A 19,974-nucleotide genomic window follows, 5' to 3' on the forward strand; every position below is an offset into this window, starting at 1 on the left:
TGCATTTCTACAAAACAACTAACTAAAAAAGGAAAGGTTGAGAAAATCAAGTAATGTAGGGGGAACAACAACTGCCAGGGTGCGTCGGTCCCTACGTAACATCGTTCATAACATGGTCATGCTGCTCAAGGGCAACACTTGCCTACAATTCTAGTCAAGATCCCTCTTTGGCTATGTCCAATCCTACTTATTTTTAGCCCCCCCAGACATGTGCGCCCTACTGGGCGACGATTGTCGCCTTAGAATAGTAGGCAAAAACTATAGGCACCCCATAGAATAGCCCTACTATCTATAGGCACCCAAGATAGAGTTTTTTTGCCCAAATAGCCAGATAGAACTATAAAATAGAAATCGGGAATAGGATTATTAGTGCCCACCTAGCTCTCTACATCTAAAAGCAGAACACCTTTGTTCCTATCTTCTAATCCGAAATCTAGTGGTCGGGGATTCGATGTTCGTTGTGCGGGGCGAGTCTAGAGATGCCTTTCTAGTAACAAGGCACCATCTAACTTGATATTAGCAATGACCAAACTATGTATCTTATTATGACAATTGATTTCAAACCATGCTCTCTCTAAAAAGGAGTTCTTAATTCACATGCACACACTAGAATGAATGCTCCATTCAATAGCTCTAATGAAATGACATATGCAATCTACATCTTGATCTATGAATTTGTAACTTGACAATGTCATTATTAATCTTACCCATTGGGCTTGTCAAATATTATACATTGTAGTTACCACCACATGCTTCCCCACATTTGTACAACCATTTAGCTTTTCATTCTATGCCAGAATTCTTGAACTTTCTTGATTTTTCCATTAATTCAAGTACTTCGTTCTTCCCATCCTTGGACCACCCTTTCATACCTCATATTTCATCATCAAAGCCTTAGGGCTACACAAATATGTAAGAAAAAATCAGATTGTGTGAATCTAATAAAGGTAGTCTTCATTGATACATTCTACAAATATTGGGTACAACAACCCAAATAATTGCATTTTAATTACTATAACAAATGCGTTGATATCAACTTAATATTTAGTAACTGGACATGTAAACAAAACAAATATCACAAACTCAAATGATACGTATTTTTTCAAAATTTTACTAAATATCATAATTGCAAAAAAAATCTCATTTTAATTATATAATAATGTTTCATTCAAAGTTGTACAACACAAAATAACAACATCAATTATAAAAATACTCCAAGAAAGACTTTGACCAATAATCAATATTTATACGAAAAATATTTATATTTAAAAATTAATGTTAATTAATTTAATCATTAAAATATTTTCAAAAGAATTAAAAGTATTAATAAGTTAACAAATATCAAAATTATCACATCTAAAATTGCCTATCCAACCTGCTATGACTGAAGTGCTAGTTTATGCTAATTCATTAACGTTTTCTGTAGATATGTTTGCAAGTAGTTTAATTTTTTCTCTTACAATGCTTTTAACAAGCTCTTTAAAATTTTAAATTCAAATTAAACCCTAGTACGAGGGTTTGTGGTTTTTTTTGAAATGTATTGAATTAAAACCGAACAATAAACAATACAGAGCTTAAGCTCTGTTTTGGCGAGGATGTGGAGCAGGAGGAGAAGCTGGCTATCCTTGCCAATGGTTGCAGGAGCAGTTGTGTAAGTCACAGTCCTCTTCAAAAGTTTTATCTGCAGTAGTCAGGCATAGTTTATATGCATATTAATTAAAATTTCTTCCAAATATATTCAATGTGTATGAATCGAATGCGTACCCTAGATGGAATTTCTGACATAAAATTACCCGTTGTTTATCTCAAAAATAAATAAATCTAATTTTAGTTTCGAGGAAGCCATTGCTTGCTGTAAATTTTATTGACTTGAGTTCTACGAAATTTGAAGAAATGATTACGTTTTATAATATCAAATTCATCCTATTGAAGAGCCGTTGAACACAGACTGATGATCACTTGACAGAGCTGTCCTTAGTTGACTTTTATGGACAATTATGTTTTACTTGATTAATGATAGGTGTGATTCTGTGCAAGGGCAGGATGATGATAGATTTGATTTTGTTAATTAATCGTGATTCTTTGAAAGCGCAGTATGGTACATATAACTTAGGATTTGTTATTCCATCTCGTGTTATATTCAGTAAGTTTGAAATGACAGGCTTGATATATCTCTTTTGCTGTTCAATCTTGTGGTGAGAGTTCACGTAAGTGTAAAACGATAATGTTGATATAGTCTCTTGTCATTCAGCCCTGGTGTGAAAATTTCAATGATATAGACTGAACTTGTGAGTTTATTTTTTTAACAGTTTGATCTTAAATGTAGTTTTCATTGGTGTAGATTTAATTGTGATTTTATGTATCAATCTCTTGTGTAACTTAAGTCAATGTCTTTTATTGGAAGTTTAGCAAGGATAATGGATCACTTATTTGGCATTTCAGGGGCTCGTGGAGAAATTGTTGTTGGATGTGACAGAGTGAGTCTAAAGATTAAATTTTCTTTAGAGAAAGACTAATATTTTTTAATTGTAGGAAGGATGAAATTGGCACAAAAGAAACAGACAATTGATGTGGATGTGTCTAGATTCACAACATCTCTTGTGTCTTCCTCTTCTAATATGCTCAAGGACACAATAGGTGGAATAATAGGGGGCAGAACATTTAAACAACGTCCAGAAATCAATAGAAAAACATGACGTGGATGATGCAATAGCGGATTCGTTTTATTCAAATACCATTCAATTCAATTTAGCTCAAAATCCTCATTTTCAAATTGCAATTCAAAAAGTTGCAGAGTTTGGCAAAGGGTACAACACCTCCCTAGATGATTTTAGAGCAACTCTTTTGGAAATGTCAAAAGACAGTTTGATATAAAAATTGACTTGAGGTCAAAGGCTCTTGGAGGGTAACAGGTTGCACTATATTGTGTGATGGATGGTCAGATATATGTCATAAACAATTAGTTAATGTTTTTGTGGCATGTCCTACAGGTATTGTGTTCTTGAAAGTGATTGACACCATGAAACAAAACAAAATTTCAAATACATTTAAAATGTTAGAGGATGCCATTCTTAAAGTAGTCTGTAGAAAATGTGGTTCAAGTGGTAACTGATAGTGCAACAAATAGTGTGGAAGTTGGGAAGTTGATAATAGAGAAGTACCCACAAATATATTGGAGCCCATGTGCAGCTCATTGCCTGCATTCGTTGCTTTGTGACTTAGCTAAATTTCCATGGGCATATGAAACGATTCATAAAGGAAGAACAATTGCAAAATTTATTAGGAATCATCATCTAACATTGAAACTTTATAAGCAACACGCATCTAGAAAGTTGTTGAAGGCATGTGAAACTAGATTTGTTTCATTTTATATCACTTTGAAAATAGTAGTTGAAGAGAAAATGGCTCTAAGATTTGTTATTTGTTCTAATGAATGGAAGAATTCCATTATTTCTAAAGGTCCCAAAGGTAAGATCGTAGAAGGACTTGTTTTGAATGGCGATTTTTGGGAAAGTGCATCAGAAGTTTTAAATGTATGTGTACCATTTGTTGGCGTGCTTAATATGGTTGGTGATACCCTTTTTCACAGCATGCTTTATAAGAGTATGATTTCTTGTAAAAAGCTTGTTAAAAAAACACTCAATAATGTGGAAATAAACTACATGGAGATATAGGATGCTACTGATATCAGATGGAAAACTGTGCACACACCTTTGGATGCAGATTTGGAGCCTAAATTATTTCAAATTGATAGAAGAAGCAATTGTGAAGTTATGACAGGGATTTATGAAGCCATTTAGAGGTTTGAAATTTGAACCAAATCCAGTAGTTGCAAATCTAATTAAACATCAATGTCAGAAATACAAGTTGGCAGAAGGGTTGGTTGGAATATCAGCAGCCAAATATGACATGCCACAAGTTGGAGTGACTGGGTATAGATGGTGGAGTTGTTATGACACACAGACCCCCGAAGTTCAATGCTTTGTTATTTGAATATTGAGTCAGAGAGAAGGTTTATCAAATTTTTTGAGGAATTTGAGTAGCTTTGACCACCTTCATTCCACAAAGAGGAACAAATTATCCAAAAAGTTGGGAGATCTTTACATTCACAATAATTTACATTTTTTTATGAAGAAATCAGCAAAATACTCCGTATCTTCTTCAGAACTACAACAAATTCCACCAGACATAGCAAATTGCAAATGAGAGTAACTTTTCTGATGATGAATTTAGTGTATCTAGTGAGATGATAATACATGAACTTAACCAAGTGCTTTTGTTGACTTGGAGCATTTTTGAAGTGTAGAGTTTGGATGCTTGCTTTCCACTTTTAAAAAAGAAAACATCTTTGTAATGATTTCATATGTTTCTTATGGTTTGAATTTGATAAGCTGATCCTGGTTTTTTGTAAATGTGGCATTGTTCTTTAAATATGAAGATTTCAATTCTATTTATCAATGCTATTGTTTTTTATGATGTTGTGGGTTTACTACTTACATTTTAAGTAAATCAAATTTTTATAGCAAAATAAATAAATTTTATTTTTCCAAATTTAATTTTAGTAATCCAAACTTTATCTTTGTTAAACTCAAACATGAACATAAATTTTGTGATGTAGGGTCTAAATATGTTTCCCAAAAGGTTGGAACCTTATAAACTTCATAGTTGATCTAGTGAAAGTTTGAAACACTGCAATGTAAATTTACATTCTTCATTGTTTGATCTTGTGCTGAGGTTTTGTGTTGTAAACTAAGCTTGATATGGTCCCTATATTTTTCAGTCTTGTATTGAGATTTTGTTGGTGTAGGATGATAGACATGATTTAGTCCCCTTCTCCTTCTTTTATGTGGTGAGGTTCTCTTTAAGTATAGGACAACATAAGTGGTTTAGTCCCTTTATTGTTCAGTCTTATGGTGAGTTTTTTTTGATAGAGTTCAATCGTAAATGAATGTGAGCCCCTTTATCATTCAATCTTGTGGTGAAATTTTTTGCATGTGTAGAATGATAGACATTAAATAACCCCTTTACCATTCAATCTTATGGTGAGACTCTTTATAACTGCGGGGTGATAGATGTGACCTATTCACTTCATTGTTCAATTTTGTGGGAATTTGTATGAGTGTAGAATAATAAATGTGATTTAGTGCCATTGTAGTTCACTGTTAAGGTGATTTTAAAAATAAAAAAATTGTGCAAACATTGAATGATAAACAATTTAGTCTCTTTCTTGTTCATTTGTTCTATTTAGAATTTCTGTTAGTGTAATAGAATGCATATGATTTACTATCTTTATACTTTCATCTTGTGATAAGATTCTCTGTAAGTATTTATAGATGTGTTTTAAGCTTTATGTTCTTTCGTTTGGTGAGATTGTGCATGTGTAGGGTTATAAATGTGACTTGCTTCATTCTTCTAGGTCGTTTTCAGATTCTGTATAAATGTTTGTTTGGAGGCTTGATTAAGTCTTTATCAATAAATCTTGTGGTGAGTGTAAATCATAAATGTGGTTTAACCCCTTATTGTTTAGGCATGTGGTGAGATATTACATAAATGAAGAGTGATAGATGTGATTATGTTCCTTTATCGTTTAGGCTTGTGGTTAGATTTTGAATAGGTGAAGAATGATAGACGTGATTAAGTCCCTTTATTCCTTCAATCTTGTGGTGAGCATCTATGTAGATGTACAACGATAAATGTGATATGGCCCTTTCATCAATCAAGTCCCTTTATCGTTTAATCTTGTGGTGTCTAAGTGTATAACGGTAAATGTGATTTGGCCCCTTCATCAGCTAATCATGGGTGCGATTCAATCGAAACGCTAAGCATAGAATGATAGACATGATTTAGTCCCTTGTCATTCAATATTGTGGTGAGTTATAAGTGTAAAATGATAAATGTGAATTATGCTCATTAATCAATTTGTCTTGTAGTACATACATGTTTGAGACCCTCTTTTGTCAAATCTATTTTGGGAGATATCATGTAACCTAAGAACAACAAATGTGACCTAATCCTCATCTTGTATAATTGTTGGTGAGTTTTTTCTTAAATTTAGAATGCAAAAAAAGATTTAGTCTCTTTTATCATTCAATCTAGTAAGCATGAAATTTTGTGCAAGAATAAAGTGATATACATGATTTAGTCCTTTCATCTATCAATTTTGTTGTATGATTTATGTCAGTGTAGAATGGATGAGGTTTAGTAATTTGCAAATTGTAGAGTACTTTTCAGGTGCTTGTTGGCTAGAAGGTGGTATGAGTGCTTGTATTCATAGTTGGAAAACTCGCCAAAGGCAAAAACTCGCCAAGCCCCCCAAAAGTTTAATCGGGAAAAACTCGGCGATTTAAAAAAAAAAACTCGAGAAAACTCCGAAACCTAAAAAAACCGCTGAAATTTAATTAAAAATACATTTATTTTGCAAAATTTAATGAGAAGATGCATTTAATAAGTTAATTAAAGAGAATACAAAAGAAACAAGCAGAGTTTAGATATATATAAATGCATAGTGCATACAAAATTGCATTCTCATGCGGAATGCTCATGGCAGGAAGCAAAATAGTAAATAGTTTCAATCTGTCAAACTAGAAGTAAATACTAAAAGTCTAAATACATCAATACAATCACATCTTCCTCTTTCCAATTGCACTAGCAAGAAAGCGAGGGGGTCTAGTTCTCGAAGAAGTGCCCTGCACTGGGATAGGGCGTGTGCTACGTGACTGTGAACTCTGTGGTTGTGCCTCCTCGCTCGACATCCCTACTGACTGGCTCGGCATCCTAGAAGAGGATGTATTTCCTCCTATATGTGGCATTGGTAATGGCTCATCCTTTGAGCCTGAATCATCATCCTCCTCATCCTCATCCACAATGTCATTCATTGTGAAATGAAAATCAGTTCCAGCATCCCCCTCCATGGCCTGCCTCTCCAAATCAGCGACCTCATCTGGTGTAAACAATGGACCTAGCTCCTGTGCTGTCCAATCAGAATAAGGATCTATCTCATCTAGATCAAGTGGACCAAGTAGTGCTGAACTCTGTGCCTTTTTAATGTGCAACTTAAGATTATAGTGCACATAAACAAGGTCATTAAGCCATTTTTGAGTCATTATGTTTCTTTTCTGTGTGGATGGATTCAAATAAGCTCCAATTGCGCTCACAATGGGATGAGCTACAAGGTTGGCATAGGACTTTGAGAGCAAAATTCTTTAAATTGGGGGTATTGCCGCCTCAACTTGCCCACCAAGAATTTTCAAAACAAAATATAAAAAGTTATAAAGCAATAAAAAAAGATAATCAGAAACACAACTTATCAATTAACAAAAGTTTTAAAGTTTGATGCTTTACCTGGTGCTTGAGTAGATCTTGCTCTCTTTGCTAGCATAGAAAAGAACAAATTACCCCTCGATTCCATATAGACTTGTTGTTCGGTCACAATAAGGTCTCTCTCTACTTCATTTGATATCATTCTCCCAATGTATTTAGAGAGACCTTCCATGACCTCTCTGTTAGGATCTGAGTAGGAATCATCAGCCCTAAAACAAATAGAAAATGATATCAAGTCTTACTACACAACCTTAAAAAGTAAAGTAAAATAAAGTCTTAGTAAAATCTCAACTTCAAGGACAATCATAATACCTGAATATGGGGTTGAGGAAGTAGCCTGTTGCATGAATGAGTCGGTGGAGCATATTGTTCCACCTCCTATCAATTATTTCCCAAATGGGGTCAAATCTGAGACTGTCCCCATGATAGTAATTTCTAACAGCCTCTTTGGCCCTATCCATGGCCTTATAAAGACCTCCCATTGGGGATTGCTTCCCATCACATATGCGCAAGACTCTAACCAGGGGCATAGACATCTACATTTGAAATTTGAAAAATACAAATTAGTTAATAACATAGTAAGTTATGAATTAATAATAAAACTTGAATAAACTAAAAATATAATGTTTTGATTCTTTTGCAAAAAAACTATCATCTTTGAGTAAGATGAAGCAACCCAGTTAGTACACACAAACATTTGTTTCAGAGCTAATATGTGGTTGAGAATACTTTGCAACGTCAAGAACATCGTTGCAAACCTTGTCATAGCGGGCTCACCAAATCTTTGCCTTTAGTGGTATTTCTCATCAAACTGAGAACCCATGGGTGATTATAGATATATTTGGTGACTCGCCTAGCATCTTCCACAACTGGACTCACCCGATCAAGTTTTCCTATGTCTTCCAAAAGAAGGTCAAGGACACGTGCTGCACAAGGTGACCAAAAAAGTGTGGGATGCCTCTCTTGGAGGATTCTACCTAAAAGATTAGCAAAAAATCAATAATTAGTTACAAACTTTCCATATTTAGTATTTACATCAAATCTAAATTGAATAATACCAATGACCATAGCATTACATTCATGATTCATATTGATTCGAACATAAAAAATAAAATTTACTTGCTGCCACATATGTTGCTGCATTATCTGTGATTATTTGCACCACATTCTCTACTCCCACCTCCATGACAACATTCTCCAACATTAAAGCCAATGTGTGTGCATTTTTCACTTTGTTGGAGGCGTTAACAGATTTCCAAAACACCACATCATCTTTGCAAGCAACCAAAAAATTAATAATGGTTCTACTTTTTCCATCTGTCCACCCATCAAATAAATTGGTGCAACCATACTTCTTCCACTCTTTCTTTTGGTCTTCTATCAATACTCTTGCCCTACCAACCGCATTGTCAAGCAACCTACAAAATTTAGGTGTAATAAAGTGTAAGTAAAAAATAGGAAATAACAATTAAGATTTAAAATATAACAATGAACTAAAGTTGAATCACAATTATTTACAATTACTAAATAGTAAAATGCTAATCTTCCACTCATATCCTTGCGATTAGGCGGCTTGTACCTTTTGCTCGATATTGAAATTGCATTCACCATATTGACCCAATAGGGACTATCAGCCGCATACATTGAGATATTGTTGAAAAACCAAAAATCAGCTGCTGCAATATCAGTTTGTTTATGCACCTCCTTGAACCATGCAGTGCCCTCTAATGATGGTTGTGCTCTAGGTGTGTTCCTGGGCACAAAATAACTCCCTATCCTTGATGCGGATGGGGATGAAGAACTAGGACTTGTAGAAGAAGTGGAACCGGTAAAAGAGACATTTTGTTTGTGGATCCGTGGGCCACGAAGAGATCTTGGTATGTTCTCAAGTGCTTCTTCTTCTTCTTGCATATCAAAAGGAGCTCCTTGAGATTCAGCTATGGCTTCCCTCATAGCTAATTTTGCCTTCTCCCTATTCAATTTTTTCTCTTCAGCAGCTGCAAGTAGGGCATTGACGAATCTTTTTTCTTCTTCACTTACCTTGAGACAAGGATTTGAATTATGTTTCTTTATGCCCGCAAGGTGGTATTTGAAACAATTTATGCCTCCAAAAATACGTCTCTCACATGGAATGCATATCACCTTCCCAACATCATTTGGAGCTTTATAGGCATACTGCCATGCCTTATCTCTTGCATTTTTAGGCCGAGTGCCTATATATCCAGATGGGCATGGTGTTTGTGGCCACTCTTCTTGTGGGTTTGTCATGTTTTTCTAATGCTTGACCGCTGCCCTACACATAAATTTATAGAAAAATGAATAAACAAAGTTAGAGAACAACTAGGGTTTGTTTTTAGAAAATCTTACATATTACTCAAAAAAATTGTGAAACATAGAGCTGAATGGCTTTTAAATGATTCAAACATAGAGCTAAAATGCTTTTAAATGATTTGAAATCATTTACAAACAACAACAAAAACAATAGAACATTTGCTAAAACTATAAAAAAGTTTTCAAACTATGATAAAATGAACATACTTGGAAATAAATTTGTCTTGTAAAACCAGTTAGAATCCTCTAAAATCCACTCAATTCTGCCTTGAATCACTTGCAATCAGAAAGAATGCCTCCAAACCTTCTTCTCCCCACACAAATGCAACAAACAATAACAAAAAAATGAGTTTTTGCCCTTTTAAGCTGTCATAGGCCGCGGGCAGGCAAATCGCGAGTTTTTGAAAAATACTCGCCGAGTATTCGGTGATTAAATGTGGTGCAGCCGAGTTTTTAGACCCACGAATTAAGTGGCGAAAAACTCACCAGGCTGAAAAAATCGGCGATTTGTTAAAACTCGCCGAGTATTCGGCGATTTTTCCATCCATGCTTGTATTTACTTTTGGATCATATTCAGCCTAAAACTACACTAAAGTTTGTTTTAATTCATTAATTCATTAAAAAAATTATTATAATTAGAGAGATCAGTTGGGGTCATCACCTATAACAAAAGAAAATTGATTACACCAAATCAAAACAAGAAAAAATAAGCCTTCTTGGTAAAAGAGTAGGAATATCACTATCCAAAGAAAACCAGCCAACCAAGAAATCATCATACCCAAACAAATCAACATGGACGACTAAATCAGAAGCCATCAAGCATAGAGAATAAGAAGATAACTAAAGCAGAAGCCCTTAAAAGCGGCTGGAAGGAAGCAACTTCAGGTTCAAGCAGAAACCAGCCGCCCGTTCCATTGAGAAAGGAGACTGTGGAGTCTGCAGGCTCATAAAGGCAATAATGTCTGGCCATTCCAGCACTTCCTGCTACACGGAAACTCATGATAAAAACAACACTCCTCCCTATTCTAACATCAATCTTCCAACATCAATCTTCCATGTCTTCTAAAAGACTTAAATAGGAAACCCTTTACATTTCCACAAAGCCTTGGACCTCTGTTTCCTGCCCACATCTTTTGAGGGGAGTTACTCCATACAAATCGCATGATCTGCAGAAGGCACATCAGGAAAAGCAATGTGCTGACTGCTCAGGAAGCAACCATGGTTCCTCTAGACAAAGTTTTTATCAGGTGATCCCTTTTTAGTTAGCCCATTACAGGGTGTCTGAGCTCTGTTGAGATCAGCACAAATAACAACACTTCAATCTCTTGTGCACAATCTACTTTCAATAAACACATTTGAAAGAAAAAGCCATCATAATCTGCAAATTGCAACTGATTCGAGCAAGTATTGTCTGAAGAGACTGAGTAACAGGGCAAGATACATCCACAAAAGCACACACCCTGGCATTGTTGGTATAGAAGCCATCCATACCCAGATCATTTTCAGCAACACACCAATCTTCTTTGCTGGATTATCTTCTCTGATCTAAAGATTGGAGGGAGATTACAGAAGTGAATCCACACAGGAATCCTTGAAAAAGTAACCTGAACAAGATCAAAGAAGGGCTTCTAGGAACACAAGATCAAACAAGAGCTTCTTAAGAACTGTGGTTCTTGGCTCCAAATGAAATCTTTCTTATTAGCTGAATGGAAATGAAGAAGAAATAAAACCCTAGAGAGAAAAGACATAGAGGACATTTCTGTAGTAGACCGAGATAATTCTATCTGCCTAGAAATCTCAAAAAAGCTCAGATTTCTGCTGAGAAATTTGCAGATTCTGGTTCAATCTCCGTCATTGACAAAACCTGAGAACCACAACCCTCTAGGAGATTGGATCAGAAGGATTAGCTGCCAAGAGAGGGACGTCCTCCAGTGAGAAGAGGCTGAAATCCCAACTTCCACACTTCAAATAAATGTCACTTGCACCTCAAAAATAATAATCCTCAGAGGAAACAACACCAGTGAAATCCAAAGCATCTACACTGGCCTTCAAAATCCCCATCCTCAAACTCAGATGTGTTAACCAAGGTTCAGGCAGCACTGCTCAACGTGTTAAATATTTTGGACAAACAAAAAACACTGCAAGAGTGCAAGGGGGTTCTTTGAGTCCTTACATTCACTATTAATCAACTGATCTGCAGGCTGACCCTCCTGGTGCTACAGAAACAACCCTCCAAGAAAATGCAAACCAGCGGAATATTCAGCACCAGATTGACTGATCTCTTTCTGGTGCACTGCCAAAAACTTCCAAAAATGATTAGGATTGTCATCATCCTCTATTGATATTGCACCCCTTCACCAGTTACAGCATTTCTATCACAGTGTTATGTTCAGATGGATATATGGGAATCTTACTAGGTTTTGAATGTACCTTTTGAAAATTTTCCTCATTTTTAATTGAAATCATTAACTAGTCAATGGGCAAAGTTTAGCCAGTAAAATTGCCCCCGTGTCTTGGAATGTGGTTTGCATGTGTAACTTGTGAATACGTAGTGGAGTAGTGGAGATAGGAGGTGAAGTGAACTTTCAGGATTACTTAAACAATCAGAATATGTAGAAAAGGGCATTCCTAGCTCCAACTATCATTATTACATGCTGCGCAAGATGTTATATTCTGTCATTCCTGAAATAGACATCTCATGTACGCTTGCTGAGACCAGTGTATACCATGTGGGGTATACATGTTAACCAACTCCTGAAAAGTTCTTTGGAAACCATTATCCAAAACATCATCAAGAAGACAAGAAAGCTAAAAAGTACTGATCAAAGTAATGCAATATATTGCTTATTTGTTTAAGCTTTTAGTCAACCAGAATAAAGCTCAAGTCATTGTGTCTTCTTTGTAGTGCTACTGCAAGAATTGAACATCGTAGAGTTTGTGCTTCTGTAACCTTAGAACAGGCTATCATGTCAGTATTCTTCCTGTTGGCTTACTGCAGAACATCTATCGGTTTAAGAATGGAAAAGTTTTACTTCAAGTCCAGTTTCTCTCCTTTCCCTTCCTTGGGCTGTACCAAAAAATGATAAAGTTACAAATATATGGTATATATTCACGTTTTAATGTATTGGAGGTCATTAGTTGTTCAAGACCTTCAACCTCATGGTAGCCCAGCATCTAAAAGATCCACATGCCAAGTTTTAGATTCTCATATGTGCGTCCATGCTTAAAACTCAATATTGGATTTGGCTATGTTAAAGATCTATTTTTAAACCCGTTTAATGTGTTATTAAGAGAATCTAAAACTGTGTGTGTGTCTCAATTTTAAAGATTTTAGCAGTAATCAGAAACAAACCTGATCCAGTCTAATTTGATTCCAAAATATGCAAAGCGGGGATTGAAAATGGAAAGAAATATGTAATTGAAAAACACAGAAAAAAAGGATAAAAACATGTTTGAAATCAGAGTCTGAAGCTGGAAAAGGGATCAAAGCGCCAAGAGGCATCTCCATTTGAAGTTTGAGTAGAAACTGAGAAATTTGAATTTGGATGCTTGTGTCCACACCTGGATACCAATGTTCACTTATCAGCTCTGTGCTTGCAAAATCCTTGTTTGGACCACCAAAAGTTATAAATTCACAACTTAATAATTTTGGTTAGTGAGACCCATATTGAGGTGAAATAGTGGTGGAAATCTTTGATCATAAGAAAATGAAACTGTAGAATGATTCCTACTCTAGGTGGTGCATGTAAGTGATTTGAGGACAGGAAGTAGATGAATGTCACAAGATACACAAAAGATAAAGGTCGTCGATAAGAGGACAGTTTCAGATCTGCAATATGGGTGATGGGGAAAGGATTTTTGAAACTATGGCATCAACAATGGAAGAATGCTAGTCGCAAAATGGCTAGGAAGGGGAAAGTAATGGAAATGGGATGTGAGGGAGGGGAAAGAAATCACAATTTCACAACCTTTCACTTGACAAATTAGAAGGCTCAAGGCTCGGGATCAGTTCCCTGATAAAAATAATTCATGCTCTTCAGTATCTCCATCTGGAATGTGCTTGGGAGTTTGATACATTACACTAGTTCAATGCTTTCCGACAGGTCACTGGCTCATCATGATTTACATCACTATATATATATATATATATATATTTTTTTTTTTTGTTTTTTGATTTTTTTGTTGTTGTATAGTTTGAAACTGTTATTCCCTATCCTACGACTTATTTTTGAGGATGAGCTTAAGCCTTCAACAACTGGCTTCAGAAATTGTAGTTGGAAATTAAACAAGCAGCCAGTTTCTATTGCATTTCACTTCTTATTTATTACCACTATTGAGCCCTAAGTTCGATCCTGTTTTGCAATTATTATGTCTTCTTGACTGTAGTGAGATGGCCTTTCCTTCATTTGTTTTCTTCTCTTCTTGGGTCCTTCTATGATTCCCTCTCATGTGTTATCTTGTTTGAATGTTTGTACAGGATTGGAGTACTTTCAGGGAAAAGCATATTTGGACCACCACTGGAGGAATACTGGTCTAAGAAATTGCAAGAGGAAGCAGCAAAGGAGGATAATGCAAGTGTAAATCAGTCACAAAATTCAGAGAAATTTGAAAAGGATTCTTCCAGATAAAGAGACGGCTATATCTGTTCCATTCTTCACAACTTATCTAAGCCTTCATAATGTCTCTTCTTTTGATTTAAGAAGTTTCACGTAGGATCTCTGATGGCTTGCATTTTTCTGAGACTCGGTGGTCAATTTGAAGTCTACATAAATACATGATTACTTAGGTATTAAAGGGATATTTTTTCCCGGTGCCATTTTCATGAGGAAAACCAGTGGTAACTGAACCAGTCGTTAATATCCAGTAATTTTGTATCGCTATCGTATAGACAAAGGTGATTGGCACCAGAAGATAACTGAATGTTTCTTCCCATTCCTTGTCCACTGATCGCTCATTTTTTCTATTTCACTATTTAATCTTTATTACAGATATGAAATTGTTAGATATTTATGTTCTGACAGTGGGAAACTTGGAGTTCAAATATCAATTAAGGTCACGAATTGAACATGCCATGAAGAAGAGGAATTAACCTGGAAGGCAATTAATAGTGCTTGGGAGTTGGGGATGATAATTCCCCATTCCTCTAGCAGATACCTTCAGTGGACAACTTGCTTGCCAGAAACTTTTGTAAATTTGTACAGAAAAAACAAGAACAAGAGAACTTTATGGCTTTATAAAATACATGCAAGTCAACATTATAGGAAGCATTCAGTTAGAAATATGAAGTACTAGCCCTATGGATGATTAACATCCACAAAAATTTAGTATATGTATATGGACATCCAAATTTGGTGAATATGGTGCTCTATCATCAGTGACCTTATCTAAGGGACGAGTCCTACACCGAAGAATCAACACTGCTGCATTTTTTGTTCTTATGGTGCTGGGAAATAGTAACACACTAGGACAAAAGAAACATCAATTTAGCCATGCATATAGACCTTAGGATAAACACTTCTGGAATAAAGACAATTCTAGAGTACAGGTGATTGAAATAGAATCAAGCTACAGGTAGCATAGTTACTAAAGAAATCCGATGCTTAAGCTGGCTGAAATGGGCAACAACCAAAAAAATTCAAATTGGGGAAACAATATTCTTTAGGGTTGGAAATGCCACAAAAACATTTATTGAAATTCTTATGTATTGGGATTCTTTTCGTTCAGTTTCTTGTTTGTAACTGAGGTTTTTCAATCTGGAAAGCTTTCTTATATGAAATGCAGGGTGGCTGGGAGATTCTTTGGCGTAGTCCAAAGGTAATAATCAATGTTCACAGATGGCTGCACTGGACAAATCATAGGTCTTAGCAAAACTATTTATAATGTATTAATTCACAAATGGCGTGTAGGCTAAAAATCTCTGAGCCCCAATTACCTTCGACAATCCTTGTATGAGGTTCAAGAGACAATTTAATCAGATTTAACAAAGAATGGTAGCTCAAAGTCTAGAATTGTCAGACAAACCACAAATGTGAGGCCTTTAATTGCCCCAATTTTTTTCCCTTATATACAATCTTTTACCGAGGGCATTAAAAAGCATATCAAAGTTGAATGTTCTAATTTTATTATTGTAGAATTAGTTGCAGAAACCAAAATCATTAGGCTGCTTATGATTATCTGGATTTTCTAGAAACAATTGAGTGATATTAGGTGTCAATGGATTGACTGTTGGTGCTTGTAACAAAACTCCAATTAATTATAAAAATTAAATCTATTGAATTATTAGTTTTAAGTACATTCTAATGCTTATCATGACAAAATAAATTTGGCGTAATGTTGGATTTCTAACCACGGTAGAAAATAGTGTAACATTAAAGAAAGATTAAATACACGAAAATGTAAAAAATATTTTGATTTGGACTTTTTAATCTGCTGTTCTTTTATTACTTTACATAGGAATTTCTATGTTGGGGTTATTATCAGATTATTGGGTTCATTGATGGTATGAACCATTGCACCAAAACTTCGAGGTGCTAATGAAGGCTACCCACCAAGATCATAACATCCTACCACACCCCGCAGTCCAGACTCTGGGTTGGATGTGTGCCCATATGGTGGGCCCTTCCTTGGTCGTATGAGCCCCAGATGAACACTGCAATGCTGGTGTTGCCACCCGCTCTGAGACTCAAACCCAGGTGGTGGCTCTGATAGCACATGGTACGAACCATTGCACCAAAACCCTGAGGTGTTAGTGAAGGCCGCCCACTAGGATCATAACAATTGATGACTTAGGGCAAGGGCAAATTTAAGCAGAATCAACTCAAGTTTACAAACAACCTTGCTTAGAGTTACACATGGAAGCAATATACAAAACAATGTACATAAGGCAAGATCCCAAACTTTTACTCGGGTGTAATTAATAAATAACAAATTGAACATAAGGCTCGGCAATTGCAAACCACACTGGTGTAATAATTAAAAGAAGTCTGTCAACATGCCCGGTTGGGAGGCCTTCTGGGTTTCAACCATATACAATGAGCTTACGAAGTTAGAATCCAAGTTTGCATCCTATCCCGCTTCTCAATATCTCTTATCATTTTCTTAGCATGCTTTTCTATCTCTAACCAAGCTTCTTATATAGCCAACTAAGCCACAAGTCGGCTAGTCAAGCATTCAATTACATTATAGGTCCAACCTAAGAAGAGTAAACCAAAATTGGTGCCAAATAAAACCTAAGGCAATGCACACTTGAGGGCGAATCCACATGTGTCCTAGGAGTTGGCTCCTACGTTGCAACACGTCATGTTAACATAAGAAACCACACCAAATGAAACAACACAACTTGCTAGAAGGAAACATGTCAAAACAAAAACCGCAAAGAACGATTCACAACTCGGAAATACAAATGATCAAAGCTTGTCGTCTTAGGAGGGGGAGCAAAGATAGGTCCGTGTCATCATGTTAACCATGCATAACATGACACCAACAACAACAAACAACTTCATGAACAAAGATTGGTACAAAAAACAAGATATATTTTTGGTTGATGCAAGATTGTCCAAAGACCCAAGATGCTCTTGCATCAATTGAGTTATCATTATTAATTATCATTGTGGTTTATTTGTGTACCATTGGGTAAGTATTGAAGTTTGTAGCTTTTTGGGAGAGGTGCTTGGGTGTAACATTGTAGAAAATAGTTACATTGAAAAGAAGACTAAACACAAGAAAATGAAAAAAAAAAAAAAAAAATTTGATTTGGAATTTTTAATCTGCAATTCTTTTATTACTTTCCATAGGAATTTCTATGTTGGAGTCATAAGATTACTGGATTCATTGAGTTACCAATATTAATCATCATTGTGATTTGTTTGTCTACCATTGGGTAAGTATTGGAGTTTGCACCTTTTTGGGAGAGATGCATAAATAGAAGGTTATGCCACATCACCATTCTTGACATTGGATCATATTGCTCGTGGCCCTTTCAATATATCGAAAGTATTGTGTGTTTTTGGATGTCTTAGGGCCTACACTGATATTTTTTGTGATACATTAAGGGCTTGTTTGGTTGCTAGCATTAGCAAATGTTGCATTTGTATATTCAAAATTTGTCAAATGTTGAATTATTAATTTGGAATTAGGTTTTGTTGAGTGGGAAAAATGAAAATGAAAATTTGATTTAATTAAAATTCCAATTTCACCTCTTGGGGCAGATTTAATAAGTCCTCATTTTAGACCAAGTGAATTTAAACTTTATATTCCAATTCTAGTTCAATTCCCACAAACGAATGGGCCCTAGTGGAGTGGTGGAGTAGAACAATAGGACTTTGGTTCACATGTATGTTATGGGCTCAAGGAAAACTCAACAAATTTTGGAGAGTTTGTTCATGTTGTGCTTATCACACTTCGGCAAGGGTTTTGTCGAAGCTTATGAAAGATTGGTAAGGATTTTGCTAAGCTTGTGAAAGATGTGATAACACTTAGATTAGGGGCTATGAGAAGTTAAGTGTGATATTTTATTGAAGCACACTGAGCTTTAGGAATATATTTATGTAGATTAATGATAAAGAATAAGTTTGAAATTCAAAAAAAATATTCTTATGTTATGAGAAGATAGATAAATTGTATTTTTTCTTTTGATTATTGAAAAAATGGTAAGTTTTATCTATCTTTGCAAGGTTTTGTCCAAGGTTATGAAAGATGTGACAACACATAGGTTAGGGGCAATGGGAAGTGAGTGTTGTATTCTATTGGAGCATGGTGAGCTTTTTGTAGATTAATAACGAGGAATTTGTGTGATTTTTAAAAAATATATATATGAATTAAAACAAGTATAAGGCTATATTATGAGAAGATAAATAAGTTGTCTTTTGTTTTCATAATTGGGAAAAAAAACATAAGCTTTATTTTTATCTTTACATTGTGATTTTGATCACAATGTTACTATAAACTATGAGGAATTTCACATGCTAATTATGGCATTCTGCAAAATCTCCACAAGCCTTGAGCATTCATTCAAATTGATGGTGCTAATGTACTTTATGTTGGTATGGTTGGTGTATACCTAGTTCATTGTCTTTAAGAGGTGTACTTTGATTATCAATAATATTGTTTTTCCCATATACATGAGTTCAACTGTATAATCATTTCCACATCTTTCAATTCACTACATGTGATAGTATGGTTTGAGGATCCAATGAAGTGTTATAAACCATCTCATTGGAGTGTTCAAAGAAACTACAACAAAGTTTTTATTGATTCATAATCATATTTGAATAGCATTTTGTTAGAAGCGTACCTTAGCCCATCAAATGATATTATAATACAATGCCAATGCCAAGTTCAAAACTAAAGTTGATTTCCTTTAAAGGATCATGAATGATATTTGAAAGTAGCTTCTAGTCTTTAGAGTGATTCATATTGGCCACAAGGAGGTGCAAAACTCTTTGTCAAGTATGATGTGTTGATGACAAATGTGCATATGGAACTTTTTGAATGAATGTGACAATGATTGATCAATAAATCTTGATGTGGCTCATACCATAAAATCTCATTGGATTCAATGAATAAAAAACATGTTCCTTTGTCGCCATGACACGTTGGGAGGGTGTCACAAGCCTTGTGCGATGAAATTAGATATTATCCTATTAAGCTCAATAACAATTTTGGAATTAATTGGTATTTTCAACTATCAAAAACTCTTAAAAAGTGGACGTGACATTGTAGTCTCAAAATAGAACATGTGTTCCCAATACACGGTGAAAAATGTATGTGATGAAATTTAATTAGATTTTTCATACCTAGATAATGATAATAATGTTATTGAAAACTTACAAATAAATAAAGTAAGAGAAAATATTCTTTGGGTGATACAAGATTGTTCTTACAACTTGAAATGCTCCCACATCAAACAATTGTGAAAAATAAATCCATCACTTTCTTGGCTAGAGAAAAACCAATATTTTGCACCTTAGCCTTAGATATTAAAGATGGCCTCCCTTTAGTCTTTCTTTCAATTTCACAAAATTTCCCTTATTCTATTTATTTTCAATGATTCTACCGTTCCTAGTCTCAATGTAATTTTTTTTAATCATCTATTTCTCCCATTTTACTTCCAAGCCATTTTCTTTTGATTGTTCATGGTATTGATAATTCTACAACACAAAATATAAGTGATATGCCTAAATCCTTTGATGGATTCACTTCATATTCCTCTAGTCAAACTTCTTAACAATCTTGCAAAGGCCAAGCTATTTATCTTTAGCCTATCATATGTTTCTTTTCTCTTCTAAGATATAACATCACTTTATTTCCAACCAAAAACTCTTT

The 19,974-nt window shown here is 35.1% G+C and overlaps 1 protein-coding gene across 1 annotated transcript; it reads left to right on the forward strand.

Annotated features, from left to right (window-relative positions):
• The first annotated feature begins 1,415 nt into the window (after window positions 1-1,415).
• Window positions 1,416-14,583, forward strand: LOC149537907 (uncharacterized). Its single transcript, XM_089799322.1, has 2 exons — window positions 1,416-1,651; window positions 14,129-14,583. The coding sequence occupies exons 1-2, from the start codon at window positions 1,596-1,598 to the stop codon at window positions 14,277-14,279; spliced, it is 207 nt and encodes a 68-aa protein (XP_089655448.1). The 5' UTR covers window positions 1,416-1,595; the 3' UTR covers window positions 14,280-14,583.
• The last annotated feature ends 5,391 nt before the right edge of the window (window positions 14,584-19,974 follow it).

This window comes from Cupressus sempervirens, chromosome 9, assembly GCF_028749045.1.
Source record: "Cupressus sempervirens isolate cs-2001-9-10 chromosome 9, ASM2874904v1, whole genome shotgun sequence".
Lineage (NCBI taxonomy): Eukaryota > Viridiplantae > Streptophyta > Pinopsida > Cupressales > Cupressaceae > Cupressus > Cupressus sempervirens.

Excerpts from the sequence above, each read along its gene's own strand:
- LOC149537907 (XM_089799322.1), top strand. The coding sequence starts at position 1,596 with ATGTGGAGCAGGAGGAGAAGCTGGCTATCCTTGCCAATGGTTGCAGGA. Across the intron at positions 1,652-14,128 it reads ATGGTTGCAGGAGCAGTTGT|GATTGGAGTACTTTCAGGGA; the intron begins GTAAGTCACAGT and ends ATGTTTGTACAG.